Source organism: Monodelphis domestica, chromosome 4 (assembly GCF_027887165.1).
Source record: "Monodelphis domestica isolate mMonDom1 chromosome 4, mMonDom1.pri, whole genome shotgun sequence".
Lineage (NCBI taxonomy): Eukaryota > Metazoa > Chordata > Mammalia > Didelphimorphia > Didelphidae > Monodelphis > Monodelphis domestica.
The window spans coordinates 69,678,178-69,699,311 of NC_077230.1; the positions used below are offsets into that span (position 1 = coordinate 69,678,178).

Consider the following 21,134-nt stretch of genomic DNA (forward strand, 5'->3'; position numbering starts at 1 on the left):
TTATTCAGTAAAAAGGATGAAACAACCTTTTACTTTATATCCGTAATTTTAGTCTAGTTAATTTTAGTCTAGGGAAAGCTTAGGGATGAAAAGAGAATGAGAGTAAGAGGAGGAGAAAAGATTTAGAAGCTCAAAAATCACAGTGAATTGGAGCTGAGGGAGCTAAACATTTTCAGTTTGGAAAGATTCCTTGTAATTTAAAATGTGTTGTAGAGCCCCTATCTGTATACTCAGAGGTGGCCAAATCCTCTGCAGTACCACATTTGATCTCTTGGGTCCTCTTGGCAGCAGCCCTGCCCCCTGTCCTTTATTTTAGACATTTCTTAGACCAATAAACATTGATTATGTTCAGACACTGGAAAGCTAGAGAGAACAAGCTTACTAAATTCAACCATTTCTAGATTTGGGACATGATGAGGGTATGACTGTATCTTTCTTTACACTTTTCCCTTTCTATGGCAATTAACTCTTCTATGATTTAAGAAGTGGCTAGCTTCATAAACTCTCAGAAAGCTAAAAGAACCTTCTCTCTAGGAGTTAGCTATCAAATATCCCTGCCATAATGCATTTGTTCTGTTTTGCTAGTGTGGAAATGCTGTGGCATTCTGACAAGTAGTTGTTAGAAGACTGGTCCTCCTAGTTTTTAGATAGCATGAAATATTGTATTTGGAGTCAGCTCTTAAATAGAAGGGGTGGGATGTGGGGCAGGTGGTAATGGAAATGCTGGTAATAATGCCAGGCATCTTTTCTGTCCTTGGCATTTTAATGTTGGCATTAGGGTTCCCGGCACTACTATAACAGCTATTTAACTGGATATTATTTCAAAAAGAATAAAACATTAAGAACTGTCTGAATCAGGAACTGGGCAAATTCCAACAGCTAAAAATATGAAGAAAGTCCAAGTCAGGGGGGGAGAAAAGGTGAAGACAGAAATCAAAAATATGTGATAGAACTGATGGATAGATCTATTTTCTTCCACTGTTACAAACTCTTTAACTATGACAAATACTTTTGGAACCATTCAAAAGTTGTATCTTAGAGGAGCCCAAAAAAGAAAAATGAGTGCAGATTTGTCTTAAAAAAACACAAGTTAGAGCTATCCATATGTGAACTTTAGATTACTCCACCCTACTTAGTCTAACAAAAATCAGGAAATTGTGAACTTTAGATTACTCCACCCTACTTAGTCAAACAAAATCAGGAATATCTATACTGATACTTAAGGATTAGTATTTAGGAGGATGGCCTATGACAGACATTTAGCAAATGACAAATCAGAGATCTGGGCTGTCCTTTTCAAGATTATAAATTGAAGCAAGTGCCAATTTACATTGTTATGGAAAGTTTCCTCATGTAGGAATTTCTTCTACTAATGAAATTTCAGGTCCATTATCTATACCTCTCAATGGTCAACAAAGAATTAAGAGGTTGGTAGCTATCAAACACTTATAAGCAGCACAGTTCTAGTTTAAAAAAAATACTATTCTGGTCCTATTCCTCCTGACTCTCAAATACTTGAGCAGATCTCTCTGATCTCATGCATGTGGATATTCCCTGCAACCACCCATGCCTGCCCAGGCTGGGGAGACCCTTGTTCACATACTCCCATAAGCTCAAAAGCAGGGCTCCAGAGGGAGGCATTCTTTAATTTCTCCTACATCAGGAGGCAGCTTTCAAGCCATCTACCTGTCATCCCTCTCCCTCACCACCTTTTCTTCTTTTATCATGTAATTTCTTGTAATTTACTAGCTGGTTACATCTTTTGTTGCTGTTGTCATTTTCGGTCATGCCCCACTTTATGCCCCCATTTGAGGTTTTCCTGGCAAAGATACTGGAATGGTACATTCTTTACAATAAGTTTTAGAACCATGAGGAAGGAAGGTCAAGTTAGCAAAACTTTTTCAGCATTAAAAGCTTTCTAATATATTAAATATACTATTTTACATGGTATTGTTATATCCTTTTTTGTGCTCTGGGACATGAATTCTGTGTCACACAGCTCCAATATTATAAAATGAGGACTGTAGAACTGAAGAGTTGGAAGGGACCTTATTACTCACTTAGTCCAAAGTCCCCATTTTATAGATGAGGCAACTGAGTCTCATTGAGGTGTAATTATATGCTGAATACTATCAAGTTAAATAGATGGTGACAGAGCTGAGACCATGAGCCAAAATATCTACTCCATCTACTGAGTTATATAGCTTTTAAAAAAATTTATATTGCTTTTATTGCTTTCCAATTACATGTAGAAACATTGTTTAACAATTGGTTTTTTTAAGTTTTGCAATCCAAATTCTCTCCCTTCCTTCCCAGATAATAACAATATAGGCTATTCCAGTGTTGTCATACAATACAAATTTCATTAATCAAGCATGTAAGAAAAACCTCATGAAGGAAACAAGGCAAGAAATGGTGTAGTTATATCCACAGTCATCCCCTGCCAGTTCCTTCTGCAGCTATGGATAGTATTTTTCATCATGAGTCCCTTGGAGTTGTCTTAGATCCTTGCATTGCTGATGACAGTTTAGTCCTTAATTATTTGGCTTTTGATCAGCATTTTGAAGGCAAGGGAGAATGAAGGAAAAATAAACGTAGAATGTCTGAAGGATGAAGGAGTCCTTAAGCTGCTTCATGAAAAAATAAGAAGATTGTGCCAGACACTGTGCTAAGTGCCAGGGATATGGCAAACAACAACAACAGCAATTGCAACAGCAATTGCAACAGCAACAACAAACAAAGAAAAAAACTTAAAACAAAAAAAATAACAAACAAACCCAGTCCTTGATCTCAAGGAGCTCACAAGCTGATGATGATGAGCTTTAGCTTCACAAAGTGTTCCTTCTCTACATATCCAAATTTTTCTAGACCTAGACCCAGCTCAAGGCCTAACTCTCTCAAGAAGCTGACAGAAAAGGAAGCTATCTTTATTTTACATCCAAATACTTTAGATTGCAATTTTCTTATAATTTATAATTTTCTTTATTTGGCCAAATAAACACTCTGCTAGATTATAAGGGCAGCTGGAAGCCTCTACTGCCACTTTCACTCTTTTCTTTGCCTTCCCTAAGAACCACTATTTCCAAATTTTAAAAAATGACTAAGTACATGAATAATTAGAAATCCCAGTTAGTGGGAAATATGAATAATCCACTTTTTGTGTTTTGTATTGAGCCTTGACTGCCAACGAATTCTCCAACCAAGATCACTACGGGAACAGAGGCCCAGAACAATAATCATTCAGACAGAACTTCTGCAGGTGGATAGTCATTCCTTCCACAAAGTCCAACTCTGGCCCCTCCTTCATTGAAAAGCACAAAAATCAACCCCATCAACCTATTGAAGTTATTATTCACCTTTGTGTTACACTGATCTGGCCTTTTTAAGTAGTACTAGAAAAGCAAATAATTTCTCTAATTCTTTCCTCCTCATATTGCTCAATTTAGGGAGGCCTACATAATCAAAATATTATGCTATCTCAATACACTCTATTAATGTTACTTTTATACAGCAACTTTATATATTAATTTTAGTAATAGGTTCTCAGAAAGCAGTGGATATGTAAGGTAGAAGTTTCAGTCATCTGGGGCTTAAGGTTCTCCCTCCCTGCCTCCTTCCCTCCCTCTTTCCTTCCTTCCTTTCTTCCTTCCTCCCTTCCTTCCCATCTATATGATCATGGATATATACATCTCTATTAGCTAAAGTACAAAACAATTATAATTAATGCATTCACCTTACAGGGTAATGTAAAAAAATAACCACAAGAAATCACATTATATCACTTAAAAAAATAAAGTGGCTTCAATTTGCATCTTTTAACATGGTAAACCTATTCTAGTCCTTCATTTCTATTCCCCTTTTCTCTCATTCATTCCCCCTCTCTACTAACATTAGTCTCTCCTTCTCTACTGGCTCTTTCTCTTCTGTTTTCAAACATGCCTAGATATGACTCCACTATCTTAAAAAAAAAAAACTCACTTGATTTACTACATTCTATTTCTATCACAGACTCATAGAATATTTGCATTGGAAGTGACCTTTAAAGGTTCGCTACTCAAACTCCTTCCAAAAGCATGAACCAGCATTCAACAAAGCATCCATGACAAGTGACACCTCTAATAGCTAGGCCTATAACTGGGGCAGCTTAATGTCTCAGTGGATTGAGAGCCAGGCCTAGAGACAGAAGTTCTGGGGTTCAAATCTAGCATCAGACACATTCTAGCTCAGTGACCCTCTTGGTAAGTCACTTACCCCTCCACCCCATTGCTTACCCCTTACTGCCTTTCTGCCTTAGAGCAATGTATTGATTCTAAGATAAGGGTTTTTTTTATAAACAAAGGCATAGTGGCAGGGAACTCACTGCCCATTGAGATGGCCCATTCAAATTTCTGGAAAGTTCCAAGAAATAATAATCTCCTCCTTATGATTCAAAAATCTATCTGCGTGTGATGTTCACCCCATAAACTTAGCTCTCTCTTTCCAGGCTAAGCTGAAGCTCAGTTCCTTTCGCGTCACAACCCTTCTAACACGTGAACACAGAATCTTCATCTCCTCTCAGTCTTCTCCCCAGTTCCTGCACCAAGTCTCCTACGCCATGGCATCTCGTCCCGTTGTCCTCAAGCTGCTCAGCAGTGTGTGTGCCTCCTCCAATGGTATGACGATGCCTCTGTCTGCCAGTGCCTGACTGGGGAGGTGGGAATGGAGGAGCACTTGCGCCTTCTGCACCCTAATGTCACATAGCCTTTCTGGCTTCTACGTCATATTATAAACACAGATTGAGTTTTAAACTGACGATAACGCGCAGGTCTTTTCACGAGCTTGTGATCTTCATAACCCGTGCCGCTACCCTAGCCTTCATCTGGGCATCGACGAGGGCCACATTCGCATTTGTCTGCCATCGCTACTCTCGCTCTCCCCACTAGGACAAGGGCCTCCACACTGGACCTGAATGTCTGCTCCCCAGAACCTGGATCAAACCTTGGGGAACTCTTTGGGGCTCCCACCCTTGGGTCCAGCTCAGCTGCCCTGCGATCGAGGGAGCACAAACTGGGCCGGGGACCAGAGGCTGCCTCAGCCATCAACTCAAAGATATTCCTTCTAGAAAAGGCATCGACTTCTCCATACATCAACCCTCCTCAATGCCTTTGTCCAGTTTCCTTCATAGAGGGTGTCCTTTATTAGGAAGTATGCTTCTGAGGGCAAGGACTGTCTGTTTCTCAGTCTGTATCCTCAGCACCTGGCATACTGTCTGGAATTGAGGAAGCACCTAATTTTTTTTTATTCACTCATCTATTTCTTCCCCATCTTGTCTCTGTACATGCTTTTTAAACCTCTGCTTGGCATAAAAGAAAGAGCATCTGGAGTCAGGGTTCAAGTTTTTCCTGAGACACTTTCTACCTGTGTGACCAGTGTGAAGTCCCTCATCTCCACTGACTTCAGTCTCCTCCTCTGTAAAATGAGGTTGGATTAGATGTAGTCCCAAGTCCCTTTTAGCTACAGATCTACCATCCTATGACTTTACACTCATCCGTAAGAAGGTCATATTATTGTATTCAGCGTAAAAGACCAGCTGTTGGTGTTATTTTGGATTCTGAGCCTATCGTCCAATATATTAGCTTCAGATCATCAACAAACTCCAAAAGCATGCCATATTGGTTTCAATGATACCTAAAAGGGGTAGCTAAGTGGCACAGTGGATAGATGGCTGAGCTGGAGTCAGGAAGACTTGAGTTCAAATACAGCTTGAGACATTTACTAGCTAGGTGACCCTGAGCAAGTAACTTAATTAACCCTGTTTGCCTCAGTTTCTTCAACTGTAAAAAGAACTAGAGAAGGAAATGGCCGACCATGCCAGTATCTCTATCAAGAATATTCCAAATGGAAACAGGAAGAGTCTGATGCAATTGAAATCACTGAACAATAATGACAGTCTCTGAGAAAAATGTTGAATAAAACAAGGTCAATTATAGAGTCCTATGGCTCTCTACAAGCACTGAATAAAGGCCTGGCATATACAGGGGACTATGCTAATTGAACCCTGGGGACACAGAGACAAAAAAGAGACAATCACTAGCTTAGGGGAACTTATATTTTCCTGGGATTATAAGCATTCATTAAGTTCCTACTGTGAATTAGACAAGAAAATAAAAAATGGATTCCACTTTAAATAGAAAGTAATCGGAGAATATTATTGTTCATCCTTTGTTTTGAAGAGGGCCTGGGACACCACAGAGTGATAATGTCACTTGTCAGTGACTTAGATTCAAATGAGGCAAGTCTTCAGCCTCATTCTTTCTTTCACAGTCATCAAAGTCCAGTGGCAAGATGAAAGTCAGCATGACTGGTGATGGCCAAGGATGCTGGGGATAGCCTTGCCATCTCTGATGCCTGACCAAGCTCTCACTTGTCTCAGCCACCTTCATGGCCATTAGAACAAGCTGTTCTGATATGCCCATTCTAGGAGGGTGAGGTGGATAGAGGACAAACAATGAGGTGACTCAGGAGAGGTCTACTGGGAGGTGGCACAAGTTGAGCCTTAAGAGGAGTCAAATGCTTGTTGATTGACTTTTTAACAAGCAGCAATGAGGAGGGGGAGCATTCCAGGAATGGCAGAATATCCAATGGAATAAAAGGAAGGCAGGAGATAAAATATCATCTATGAAAAAGAGAAATGAGGTATATGGCTAGAATGCGCAGTATGAGGGAGGAGTAATGGAGAAAAATTAGAGTCAGGGTGTGAAATGCTTTAAATCCAAACAGGAAACAGAGAGCCTTGAGAAAGCTGAAAGGCATTGAAGCTTCTTGAGCATGGAAGTGACTTGGATGGACCTGTGCTTTAGGAATCTCATTTTAGCAGGTAAAGAGGAAATGGGGAAGGAAAAGATTAGATGCAGAGAGACCAAACAAGAGGCTGCTGAAAGAGTCTAGATGAAAGAAGAAGATGAAGCTCTGAAATAGGATGGTCATGGGCTGAATGCATGTATGTTAGGGAAGTGAAGGGGATAGGTGGAGGAAATGGATACATGGGTGCCAGAAATATTGTAAGGGTAAAGGATGGAAAGGGGCAAGTGAGATCAGAAAGGTAAAGAGAACTACTAGACTTTGAACATGAGTGACTAGAAGATAGTGGTATGCTAGACAAAAGTCAGGGTAGGTTTGGGGAGAAAGATGGTAGGTTCAATTTGGGACATTTCAGTTTGAAATGTCAATGGAACATCTAGGTGGAAATGTCAAGCACGGAGTTAGAGACAGAGGTCTAGAATTATGGAGAGATATGTGAGGTAAAGATTTAAATCTCTACAATAAATCTAATATAAATGTAAATCTAAATATTCATTTAGGAGTCATCTTCATAAAGATGGCTTCATGGAAGCTGCTGAGACTGCCAAGAAAAAATGCAAAAAGAGAGAAGGTCCAGGATAGAGTCCTGGTAAATGGCAAATGCCCAAATATAGAGTAGTACATTGGCGACAAAACTGCAAAAGCGACTGAAGACTGGTTAGAAAGATAGGATGAAAATCATAAAAGAGTATATCACAAAAACCTAGGGAAGAGGCAGTTAGGTTTCTCAGTGGATAGAGAGCCAGACTTACAAATGGGGTGTTCAAATGTGGCCTTAGACACTTCAAAGCTAGGGATTCTGGATGAGTCACTTAACACTAATTGCCTATCTCTACACACTCTTCTGCTCTGGAACCAAAGTGTGATATCAATTCTAAGACCAAAGGTAAGGATTTCAAATAAACAAATCAAAAATGGAAGGAGAATATTCAAAAGGAGGGTGATCATCATAGTCCAATGCTGCATGCAGATAGCAGATAGGCCACAGTAAGTAGTAAGAGGAATGAGAAAATGTCTTTAGATTTGACAATAAAGAAATCACCAATGACCTTGGAGAGAATAATTTCAGTTGATCTGTGGGAAGAAAAGCCAAATTGCAAAGGATTGACAAGTGAGTGGGAGGTGAAAAACCTCCCACTTGGAGGTTCCCATTTGGGAACATCAAAAGTACACAGATTTGTCTAGGAATTTGGCTATGAAAGTAGGTTACAGAGAAAGAAATAATTCTGGGCATGCTTGTAGTCAATGAAGAAAGAATCAGTGGAAGAGGAAGTTAGATTGAAAATTAGAGAGAGAAGATACTTAAAGTATCAATGTCCTAGAATTAAGTGACAAGAGTGGGATCAAGGGCAGGAGAGAAGGAATTGGTGCTTTCAAGGATGGTCAATTCCTCCTCTTGGACTGCAGTAAATGATGAAGGATAATGCTATGGTATTTAAAGACCAGAATTTGGTAAAACGTGGGGCTCAAGATAGATTGCCTCACTTTTTTGCAGTGGAGAATGATGAAAAGGTCTGTGAGGATGATGAAAGGCCAGGAAGTGGTGAAGGGGCATGAGAGAAGAAGATGTTTGAAACTGATGTTCCAAATTCAATAGTTAACTCTTAGATTCTCTTCATTCAATTAATTGTTGATCTCCCCTACTATATTAATACCCAGCCAAAATCTCTCCATCTTCTCTATACGGATATGGTAAAAAGCTCTATTAAAGGCCTCCCTGAAACACAAGGGTACTTTGAACGTTTATGAGATTTCACTGATTAATTAGGCTAATAACCCATTCAAAGAAGCAAATTAGGTGCATGATATAATTGGTTATAAATGAATCTATGATGGCTCTACATTGTCACTTAATTGTTCATTTTTAAGTTGTGTCCAACTCTTCATGATCTCATTTGGGGTTTTCTTGTCCAAGATACTGAAATGGTTTTCTATTCCCTTCTCTAGCTCATTTTACAGATGAGTTAACCAAGGTAAACAGGGTTAAGTGACTTTCCTAGGGTCACACAAATCTGAGGCAAGATTTGAACTCAGGAAGATGTGTCCTATCCATTGTACAATCTAGCTGCCCAAAGTGGCCTCTACTTCCTTTCTAATAATTCACTTAATCTCTCCTATGACTTTGCTAGAAGTTAGTATCAAGCTTAATAGCCTTTGGTGAGTGGAATCCCCTTGTTTCTGTGTTACAGAATTAGAACACTGGTCCATTTCCTGTCTTCTGGAACTTCAATTTAAAATGATTCTTCAGGGAATATAGAATTGGCCCAGCAATCATCTATACAAATTCCTCAGTCACATGGGAGATATTCCATTTGGGACAGATAATTTGAATGCATTTAGAGAAATCAGTTATTCTCTCATTATCTTATTTACCTTAGGTTTCCACTCTTTATTCTTTCTTCCATGTCCAAACTTGTAGAAAGAGTACAAGCTATTGATGCTTCTCTGCCATCTTATCATCCACTTAATCCTAACCCTTCTGATCTAGTTTCTATCTTGTTTTTTCTTCTGAAGTTATACTCCTGAAAATCATGAATGAACTTCTTCAACAAAAAAAAAATGGTCTTTCACAAAATTTCAGTGTCAGAAGAGACCTTAGCAGCCACTGAATCAAACTCATACAGAAAAAAAAAATCCCTGTTATAAAGTATCACACAAGTAAGTGATCATTGAGCTTGAAGTCCATCAAATGGGGGGAATCTATTATCTTTTAAAGCAGCCCATTCTTACTTTTAGGCAGCTCTATTAGGAAATTTTCCCCTAGCATCAAATTTACATTTCCCTCTTTGCAACCTTCACCTGTTATTTTTGGTTCTGCCATCTGGAGTCAAATAGAATAAATCTAGAACAAATTTCTTCAATTGAGTCCAACCATCTTATTTTACTGGTAAGGAAACTGAAAGAGTAACTGACTTGCCCAGATTCACACAGTGTCTGAGGTAGTATTTGAACTCAGATTTTTCTGACTCCAAATTAAGGGCCCTATCTATTATGCCATGATGTCACTAAGGGTCCCTGATACTTGTTTTTTGGATAGAGAAAACTAAGTGCAAGTCAAATGCCATTTCTTCCAGGAAGGCTTCATTGATCTACTTTGTTGCAGACTTGTCCCTGCCCAGATCTCACAAACCTCCTTATATACACTATATATGTATCATGTTTTTGATTAAAATATATGTGTCATATATGTGTCAATTCCCTCTAGTAGGATACAAACTTCATAAAACACTGGTACTACATTTTATCTAAATTTTTTGTCTCCTAGAAGTGATTAAAATATGCACAATATATGCTTTATACAAGTTTGCTTAATTAAAGTTATCAACCTGTTTATAGGAGATACTTTCAACATTACTTACTCTTCAAGAACCCCAGCAATCAGAATATCTTCTTTGTTGGTTTTAATGTCAAGTTCTGGTTCTCCATTGAGCATTAATTTCAAGTTATATATAACCACTAAAGTTCCTGGTAGAATATAAAAAAATTTGGATTGTCAATCTCTGTTGTAAATACCCCAAAACTTTACTCTATTGATATTCTCAAAACCCAAAACAAACAAAAAAAGTTATAGGGATAACCAGGTTTTTTTAATCCCCCCCCCTCTATCCATCATGGAGAAGTCCAATATAAACAATGTATGGTGAGTTCTTTTTTAGAAAAAATGTATTAAGATGGTGCCATAATAAGGTTATAATATATATAATTATGTTATTATGCTATATACATAATATGATATATTACACATAATTATACTATACTATAACATAATAATATTAATACAAAACCATTCAGAAATAGACCACACTTCCTCAGGAAAATAGTAAAATGCAGTAAATAGCATCAAAAGCTCTTTGCTTATTGAGATAAAGATTGAAAGGAGGCTAAAATAGTGAAATGTTAGCATAGCTTAAGTCAAGAACAAATTTAACAGAATAGATAGAAGGGGAAAGGTTGAGGGATGGAATATGGCTCTCTCACTGCATACTCACACCAGCACTTAATCTGTCTTTTCTTTTCCTTCTCCCTCTCTCCTCTCCCCCTCTCTCTCCCCCTTCTTTGCTCCCACTCTCTTTGCCTCAACTCTTTCTTTCTCCCTCTCCCTCTCTCTCTCCTTCTCTCTACCCCCTTTCTCTGAATACTAATTTATGAAACTTTATATTAAACATTATCTACATTTTGATGTGGATCCTACTGCACTCGGGGGTGTTGTAGACTTCATTCTCTGCACTGTAGGGAATACCAACATAATTCCCTCTTCCAAAGCTGGCCAACACCTCTTCTATCCTTAAGCAGCACAGATGGTGGCCTGGGGGCAATGAGAGGTTAAGAGACTTGCTCAGCACACACAGGCCAGAATGGTGAGTGTCAGAGGTGGGACTTGACCCTAGGTATTGCTGACTCATAGCCTGGCACTCTAAGGATGCTATTTATATATCTTCTTAATACACAAACCATATAGATAAGCTAAGTGCTATCCCATGGGAGATTACAAAGTCTGATTGATATATTGTTTGAGAATATGATTTTATAGTGTCTACGGTGTCAGAAACTCAGCGATCTGATCATCTTACCAGATTTTCTATAGATCTTGTCAAACTGCTGCATTAATTCAGCCTCAGTTTTAAAGGGAGAATATTTTTGAATTATAGATAGTTCCTCAGAGAATTTCTTGGGTTCTGTGATGGATTCTTTGGTTCTTGAACACCATGATGGTATGGGAACTACTACCTGCAAAAACACACATACACAACACCAGATGATGAAGATTTGTAGTATTAATACTTGCAATAAAAAACAGTTATTATTATACTTATTTGATCTTAATTTGAAATTATTGATAAATTCTGAATCCAATCAACCTAAAAAAGCCAATATTTTTTAACTTTGTGCCATTTATTTAAGGAAGGTATTGTAAGAAGACTAATAGTAGAAGAGTTAGTATTGCACAGAAGAAAAAATAAAAGTCAAAAAGAGCCAGCAAAAATAGCAGCTTGACATATAGTGCTTAAAGTTTATGAAACATTTTCTAAATATCTCATTTGAATATATCCAAAAAATGTTAAGTCGGTACTACAGGTATTATTATTATCATTTTACAAATGAAGAAACTTATCTATGGTCACATAGTTAATAAGCCTTAAAGGCAGAAACTGAATCCAGTCTTTCCTGCCACCACATCAAATCCTCTATTCATTATGCCATATCTCTATGGAACTTTATTTAAAAAGGATTGGTAGTAGATAGAATGAAGTAGAGACTTGAAGGTTGTTGTTACTGTTCAGCCATTCTGCAGTCCTGTCCAACTCCTTATTTGACTCCATTAGGAGTTTTCTTGGCAAAGATACTGGAGTGGTTTACCATTTCCTTCTCCAGCTCATTTTACAGATTAAGAAGTTAAGATAAACAGGATTAAATTACTTGCCCAGGGTCACCTGTGTAGTAAGTATCTGAGACCAGCTTTGAATTTAGGAAAATGAGTCTTCCTGACTGCCAGCTGGACACTATCCACTGTACCACACTATTAAGCTAAGGATGTAAATAGGCATGGTCTCACAAACAGAATGCAGCTCTGCAATGCTACATATCAGATGTGTTAAACATGCAGCCTGTTCAAATACTCCACAGTGTAGCTAGAACCAGATTAAAACATAACTGGTAAATTGTTAACAAAATAAATAAAAATGTGACAGAACATAGATAATGTTGATTTGTGGTTTTCTAAGTCACTGTAGACAGTAGACTTAGTGGCTCTCCTTTCTGTTTGAGTTTGATACCACTAATGTACATTACCTTAAAGAGGGGAGAGATAAAAGGGACAATAAGAATGCACTGTTAATTAGCATTATATTGTCACTCAATCAAAAAACACTCATTAGCAACTTCTATTTCCAGTTACTGGGTGGGTGCCAGGGATATATTTTTATTTTGTTTTATTTTTTAAACTCTTAATTTCCATCTTAGAATCGATACTGCTTATTGGTTCCAAGGCAGAAGAGTGGTAAAGGCAAGGCAATGGGGATTCAGAGAGAGAGAGAGAGAGAGAGAGAGAGAGAGAGAGAGAGAGAGAGACAGAGAGAGAGAGAGAGAGAGAGAGAGAGAGAGAGAGAGAGAGAGAGAGAGACAGAGAGAGAGAGAGACAGAGAGAGAGAGAGACAGAGAGAGAGAGAGACAGAGAGAGAGAGATACAGAGAGACAGAGACAGAAAGGGAGAGAGAGACAGAGAGAGAGAGACAGAGAGAGGGAGAGACAGAGACAGAGAGACAGAGACAGAGACAGACAGAGAGAGGGAGAGAGAGACAGAGAGAGAGGGAGAAAGAGACAGAGACAGAGAGAGGGAGAGAGAGAGAGGCAGAGAGAGGGAGAGAGAGACAGAGACAGAGAGAGAGATTCAAAGCTGGGCTTTTATTGAAGTGGATGGTACCAATAGAGTCAACTTTGCCTTTTTTCCAGACCAGTTTAACATAATAAAAAGTATTCCAGAACAACAACAACAACAAATATATATATATATATATGTATATATATATGTATATATATATATACACATATGTGTATAATACATATATGTAAATATGTTCTATATTTATATTTTAAATGAAAGTCCCTGCCCTGAGGAACCTTATATTTTCTATCAGAGGAAAAAACATACATATATACATATACAAATATATGAAAATAAAAACAGTAATTTTTGTAAGGAAAGAAGCTACTTGCAAGCAGAGCATTAGGAAAGGCTTCATGTAGGAAGAGGTCCATGCATTAAGTTTTGAAGGAAATAAAGGATTCCAAGAGGCAAAGGTGAGGACAGAATCAATCCTAGGTAGGAAGAGCAATTACTAGCACAAAGGCACCAAGATGGTAGCTCGTCAAGTAAGTGGAATACAAAGGTCAGCTAGACTAGACTATGGAGTGCCAGGGGAATGATATATTTGTCTGGAATGGTAAGATGGACCCATATTATGACCTGGTGGGACCCATGTGTTTTAGGGGGTATACAGATAACAGACTAGAAAAGAGAGAGATGAGGTTACTGCAACAAACTTGATGAGAGGTAATAAGGATCTAAAATAGGGGGTTGGGGGCAGCTAAGTGGCTCAGTGGATGGACAGCCAGATCTAGAGACAGGAGGTCCTGGGTTCAAATGTCACCTCAGACCCTGCCCATCTGTGTGACCCTGGACAAGTCACTTAACCCCCATTGCTTAGCCCTTATTGTTCTTCTGTCTTGGAACCAATACACAATATTGATTCTAAGACAGATGGTAAGGGTATAAAATAAATAATTGAATGAATGAATGAATGAATGAATAAACAAACAAATAAATGAATGAATGAAATACAGGGTAGCTATAGGAATAGAGAGAATGGCACATGTGGGAGGCATACAGAGACAGACACAAGATACCGTAAATAAATAGCTATGTGGAATGAAAGAGAACAGAGCCCAAAGTAAACATGAGATTACAAATCCAGGTGATTTGTAAACCTGTGTGAAGATGCCCTTGATAGAAATAAGTTAAGCTGGAAGATCTATGGGTTCAGAGAAAAGATAATGAGTTCTGTCTGAGAGAGGTTGAATCAGATTCTTAGAAGCCATTCAATTGGAAAGTCTAAGAGATTGAGGAGAGGAATGAGAAAATTTCATCAGAGTTGGCAATTAAGAAATCATGGATCAGTTTTGGTAGTATAGTTTCATTTGGTTCATGAGGTGGGAAGTCAGGATACAAAGTGAGAGGAGAAAAAGTCAATGCATGAACATTTATTAAGCATCTATGTGCCAGGCACTGTGGATACAAAGACAGTGCCTAACCTCAAGGAGCTTATGAGCAATGAGTAAGACAACAAAAAATCTATATAAAGCAAGCTATATACAGGATAAATAGGAACAAATCAAGAGAGAAAAGACTCTAGAATTAAGACTTCCAGGAAAAGATAGGATTTTAGTTGGGCCCCAAAGAGGAAGCAATAAGCACACAAGCGTTTTTTTTTTTTGTTTGTTTGTTTCTTTGTTTTGTTTTTATTAGTTTAGTTTAGAAGGAGAATGAAAGATTTGGGATGATATTAGCACAATGGCTTGAGGCAGAGGAGACTAATAAGTATTTTTTAAGAATAAGGCAAGACATGAGCATGTTTCTATGGAGATCAGAAAGGAGGATGGGGGAAATTGGGAAGGAACTCATGCCCTCATGAAGAGATGGAATCAAGGGTACATAGAGTAGTGGTGACTTCGGAAAAGAGAATGATTGATTCTTCATAGAGTAGAGAGTAAGAAAAAATAAGGGTGGGGGGATGATGTCAAGTAGTTTTCAGCTACAGAAAAGTAGAAAAGAGGGAATTCACTGCCAAGTATCTCTATTTTTCAGTAAAGGAGATCTGGTTAGTAGAATAAAGAATCATTTAGGGAGCAATAAATAGTACTGCATTGATATTAGATGATATACAAACATCACAGACCCAGCTCCTTTACACATTTTCCAACAGTTCCATTCAGCAGAACATGGATAGGTGTAGACAAGGGAAATGTTGAGGTAACCCAGAGTTGGGCTTTGGCATGGTATTAGCCCCAAAAGGCCAAGAAGTGAGCCAAAGAAAACGATGGTGTAGAGGATTTAAGTTTGTTAGTTATAGATTCAATATTGAAAGAGAAGGGTGATGGCCTGGGAGAGGGCTGAGGAATGGAGGAAATGTAGAGCATGGTAACGATAACAAATAAATTTGAAGGGGGAGATGAGAATACGAAACCTCATTATGGGTAAAGGAATTTCAGACTGTTGCTTGTGAAAGCAGAACAGGCATGGGTGAGTGCTAGATAAAGGACATGGCCATCCTCATTTGTGGCTAAGGGCAGTAAAGAAGAAGGTCCCTAGAGCAGAGGGGCCGAGGACTCAGGGAAAGTGGGATATCTGAAGGCAGATCCACCCTGGGACAGTGAGGTGGCTCAGTGGATGGAGAGCCAAACCCCAAACTGGAAGGATCTGGAGATTAATCTGGCCTCAAACACTTCTGAGCTCTGTGATGTTGGGGAAGCCATTTAATCCTGTTTGTCCAGCCCCGACCCTTCTGTCTTAAAGGTGTTACCGACTCAGAAAAAAAAATGGTTTATAAAAAAAGTATCAGCCTATGTATGTTGAAATCCCCTCCTAAAAAGAGAAGAGTTGGGCTAGAGAAGATCACTGTGAACCAGGTACATTCCTCATGCAAGGGAATTCAGGAACCCTAATTGTAAAACATGGGAGAGAGCATCAGAAGGAGAATGTAGGGAAAGAAACAGAATACTCACTGATTGACTGGCTGATATGTGAAATAGAGACAATCAAAATATAAGAAATAGGTAAGAAGCTCAGGAAAAAGATCATAACTGTGACACAGGGGCATGCTATATAGTTCAACTATTTGAACATCTGCTGGAATTCTCTCTTTCTGCCCAAAGCAGGGTAAGTGATAAATTTTTGGCTTGCCTTATTCATCATTTTATTTATGAAAAGGCAGAGCAATTTTGGCAGTTTTCTTATGTTTCTCATGGCACAACTGTGCTTGACTATGCATATTTGTTGGACAGCTAGGTGATGCAGTGGATAGAGTACCTGGTCTGCCAACTGTAAGACCTGTGTTCAAATACGGACTTGGACACTTACTAGTTGTGTGATCCTGGGCAAGTCACTTCATCCTGTTAGCCTGAGTTTTCTTATCTATAAAATGAGCTGGAGAAAGAAAAGGGCAAAAGCCTACAATATCTTTGCCAAGAAAATCCCAAAGGGAGTAAAAAAAATTTTGACATGATTAGTAGACAACAACGCATATTTGTTACAAGGGTTTTTTGTGGGGAACAGGGAATGTGGGAGAGAAAATAAATGTTGATAATTGGAAAAAATGTAAAAAGGGCATCAAGGAACAAGGCTTATTACTATTCTGGGACAAAGAAAAACTGATTTCTGAAGTAGAAATGATAGGAACCCAGTAAGAGAAATGATCAATCAAGTTTAAAACCTGTGATAGAAAAGAAAGCTCAGAGTACTCAGAAGTGTTCCCCTCATTTGAGGGAGAGCATAATTTGAAAGGTTCAGAGAAAGAATTGGAAGAGTCATGTCCTAAAATATGATGAGAAGTTATTTTGAAATACAAATAGAAATAATTCTAATGAGAAAGAGGGATAGTGAGAAGATAGATATGACTACTGTATTCTCACTTTGCTATTTTTTTCCTAATGAAGTAAATGATTTTTCAGAAAAGGCGGAATGCTATCCTGGTTAATATTTAAGGGAGATTAAGGAAAATAACAACAAGAAGACAACATACCAAAAATTTTGGGATGTAGCCAAAGTAGCAGTTAGGGGGACTATTTATACTATTAAAGGTGTACATCAATAAAGCTGAGAAAGAGCAGCTAAATTAATTGGGCATGCAATATAAAAACTAGAAAACTAGAAAAAGAATAAATTAAAATCCCCCAATTAAACATCAAATTAGAAATCCTAAAAATCAAAGGAGAGATTAATAAAAATCAAAAGAAAACCATTTAACTAATAAATAAGATGTTGCTTTTATTTAAAAATTAAATAAATAAATCACTGATTAAATTGATTTTTAAAAAAGGAAGAAAACCAAATTAGCAGTATTAAAAATAAAAAGAGTAAAATTATAACCAATGAAGAGTATATTAAAATAATTATTAGGAGTTATTTTGCCCAAATAAATGTCAATAAATCTGATAACCTAATGAAATAGATGGATATTTAAAAATATATAAATTGCCTAGATTAACAGAAAGGAAAACAAAATACTTAAAAATCTTATCTCAGAAAAAGAAACTGAACCAACCATCAACAAACTCCCTAAGAAGAAAGCCCCAGGGCCAGATAGATTCACATGTGAATTCTACCAAACATTCTAGTCCTACATAAACAATTCAGAAAAATAACCAAGGAAAGAACTCTACCAAATTCCACTTATGACACAAATATGGTACTGATCCCTAAATCAGAGAAATAATTTAAGGGAGAAAGGGCTCATGCTCTTAGAAAACCTCCCCAATTAACCCACAAAGGACCTGGGCCAAGTTTCCCAGTCACTAGCACATATGAAGTTGAACCAGGATAGAATGAGGACTGAAGACTCATTTAAGTGGTTCCTAAGCACTAAGGCCTATATTGAATCAGTGTGATGATACCGGAAAAAAACAATGTATTATGAATCAAAAGGCATGGGTTCAAAACTTAGTATAGCTACTTATTACCCAAGAAACTGTCCTGCTCTATCTCCTCTCTACTTTCTAAATTATTGAGAAGTGTTTCTAAACACACACACACACACACACACACACACACACACACACGATTCTACATTGTATTCTATAGAATTCTACAATGTAGAACATAGAAACAAAGAAATAATAAGATTCTGAAGTAGCAAACAGGAATCCTGACTTGTGTCAAGAGGTTATAAGAATGTCACACAGAGGGAAAAGGGAAGAAGAAAAACCCTGAACAATTAGAATGAATTAATCAAAACAAGACTCCTTAAAGAGGAGAGAGGCTAAGCTTTTGAGAAGGAAGCAAATACTTAAGTTCCAAGGAATGATGATAGTTCATAGACCTACAAAGCTAGAAGGAATCTCAGAGGATCATAGAGTCAGATTTAGAATCCTTTAGCAAGGATGTTAGAAGGATGGGAGCTGCCTGTGACTGACATGGATACAGAGCAAACTCATAACTCATACAGAAGATGGAAGAAAGTACGGGAAGAAAAGTATAACTACAAAGGATCCCATAATCCTATTAGAACAGTGTCAGAAAACATAAAGCTTAGATGAACTAAGCTGGTCCACAAAGAGAATTTTTTGTTGTTATTATTTTCTATTTTTTTTTCATAAATCTATATTGGAAAAAAGAGGATTACGGAAAAGAAAGAATCTTTGCTTACAATAAATGTGATTTTGATCAAAGAAAATGAACAGGGGCAGCTAGGTGGCTCAGTAGATAGACAGTCAAGCCTAGAAAAGAAAGGTCCTGGGTTCAAATTTGGCCTGGGACATTTCCTAGCTCTGTGACCATGGACAGGTCACTTAACCTCCATTTCCAATCCCTTAATCACTCTTCTGCTCTGGAACCAATATACTGTATTGATTCTATGATAGAAGGTAAGGGTTTTAAAAAAGAACAAAAGTGGCTAATGGGAGATGAAATCTAACAGAAACAGAAAAACAGTAAAACAGCACCAAGCTGCCCCCTAATGAGTCCAAGTTACCAACTGACCTAGATCTCTGGGTTCTGAAAGATGTGGCTGATGCAACTGCTGATCACTGTTAATAATATTTTCTTGACAATATTTATAATAAACATAATAGCCATCAGCAAAGTTAATCGAATAATCATGCCAATTTAGAAATTAATTCATATATGTGGTATATAAATGCAAAGGCTTATTATATCATCATAAGAAACAGTGACTATAAAGAACAGAGAGGCATGAGAAAGCATAAATGAACTGATACAAAATGAAATAGGAAAATAATGTATGCAATGACCATAGGTGTGTAAATGAAAAACAGCTGCAACAACAACCACCACCTAAAATTGAATGTGGAGTAATTTTAATGACCTAGCCTATCCAAAAAGAAGAGACAAGAAAAACATCCTCTCTACCTTCTCTCGTCTTTGAAGAAGATTGGTGTGGAATCTGGGTCTCAATTTGGATTCATGGGTTAGATAATTTTACTCAACTATTTTTTCTTTCTATTTTGATTGTTGTTTTAAAGGTTGTCTTTTGGGGTAGGAATGGGAGAAAGTACATATTTGGAACTGAATGTGATATGAAAACAAAAGATATTAGTGATTTTTAAAAACTTACTGAAAACTTAGCATTAAATAGACAACAAAGTAAAAATCTGACTGCTCTTTGTCATTTGCCCCATTCTGTTACATTTGAATATATATATAAATATATGTGTATATATGTATATATACACACACACACATATATATGTATGTATAGACACACAGGTATCCTTTTCACATTTGCAATTTCACATTGCAATTGTCCCCACTGTGGTTTTGATATATCATGGGTTGGTATAAGAAATTAAATGGGAATTTTGGAGAAGCCTTGAGGAAACCACAGTTAACATGTGAAGGCCAGCAGGTAACACAGAAGAATAGAAACTCAGAAATACATAAAATACATGTTTAGTGTTATAAAACATCAACATATTTTATCCTCTAATACCAGAAATATACACAATTTCTTTTTTAAAGTTAAGTAAAAAGTTAAAGTTTGTGAAAACAATGTGAAAGACAATAGAAAACACACGAAGGCTAGAAATGTAGAGGTATCTTAATGCTGACATTAATGCTATGTAATGATGGGGAGAGAAAAAAAGAACCGTTGGGGGAAAATGGAACTTGAGAGCTCTATAGTGCAAGAAGCAGGAATGGCAATGGGAACTGAACAAGGACTTCTGGGAAATTCTCCTGAGGAGAGGGACTTGGGTGCTGAGACACAGAAGGGAGTGGAAGGAGGAGCTGTTTCTCGGCCATTTTCAAGACACCTGTGGAGATTTCTGACACTGACAGAAATCTAAACATTACGGGTTCCTGTCAAAAAAACTTAATTTCTCTGAAGACTTTCATTCCATGAACTATTGAGATACTGGACTCAAATTGGTGAGCAGTGCTCTCTTCCCTTTTTCTACCTCTCCCCTATTTACAAGGAATCCTAGTACTTCAGTAATTAGTTTTATTTAGAAAGGGGCTTAGGGCAACCTCTCTAACCTCTACCCTTTGCCCCAATCAACAATTAAATCAAATAAGCAGTCAGATAGCAAATTCAATCTCAATTATCTACATCTAGAGAGTAAGCCCATTGGCAGACTCCATCTTGTTGCCAGTTTTCAGGAAGACATAAGGGCGAGGCTTGAGAGTACCCCAAAGCAGCACATATACAGATTGAGGTCTCCCATATCTCTCCTTGTAGAGAAGACTTCCTCGCTGCCCTTGAAAGCCAGCATGGTCACCAAGGGGCAAGACTTCACCGAGGGGAGATCTCCATTTTGTCTCCCTCAGGTAATTCAGGGATTCCAGGAGGGAGTAGTGAGGGAAGCCATTTTCATCAACCCTTTCCTCACTTTCTCCATCTAAGGAGCAAGAGCCCCCCCCAAAATTACACCTACATATAGCTTATGGCCAAATATTTAATCCAAATTTTAAAATAAGATAATGTAAATACCCTATAAAAGAAAAGGAAAAAGAAAAAAAAACAGACCTTTTCTGATACAAAAGGGAAGGCCAAAAAAATTTACAT

General features: G+C 37.7%; 1 protein-coding gene across 2 annotated transcripts in view; it reads right to left on the reverse strand.

The window, feature by feature from the left end:
• MORC1 (MORC family CW-type zinc finger 1) overlaps window positions 1–21,134 on the reverse strand; it is a 244,080-nt gene that overhangs the window by 196,584 nt on the left and 26,362 nt on the right. For both annotated transcript variants that reach the window (XM_056793454.1, XM_007493641.3), the window contains exons 7-8: window positions 11,412–11,568; window positions 10,200–10,305 (exon numbers count right to left, since the gene is read on the reverse strand). In XM_056793454.1, coding sequence (XP_056649432.1) covers window positions 10,200–10,305; window positions 11,412–11,568 — 263 coding nt within the window. The remainder of the gene's footprint in view (window positions 1–10,199; window positions 10,306–11,411; window positions 11,569–21,134) is intronic.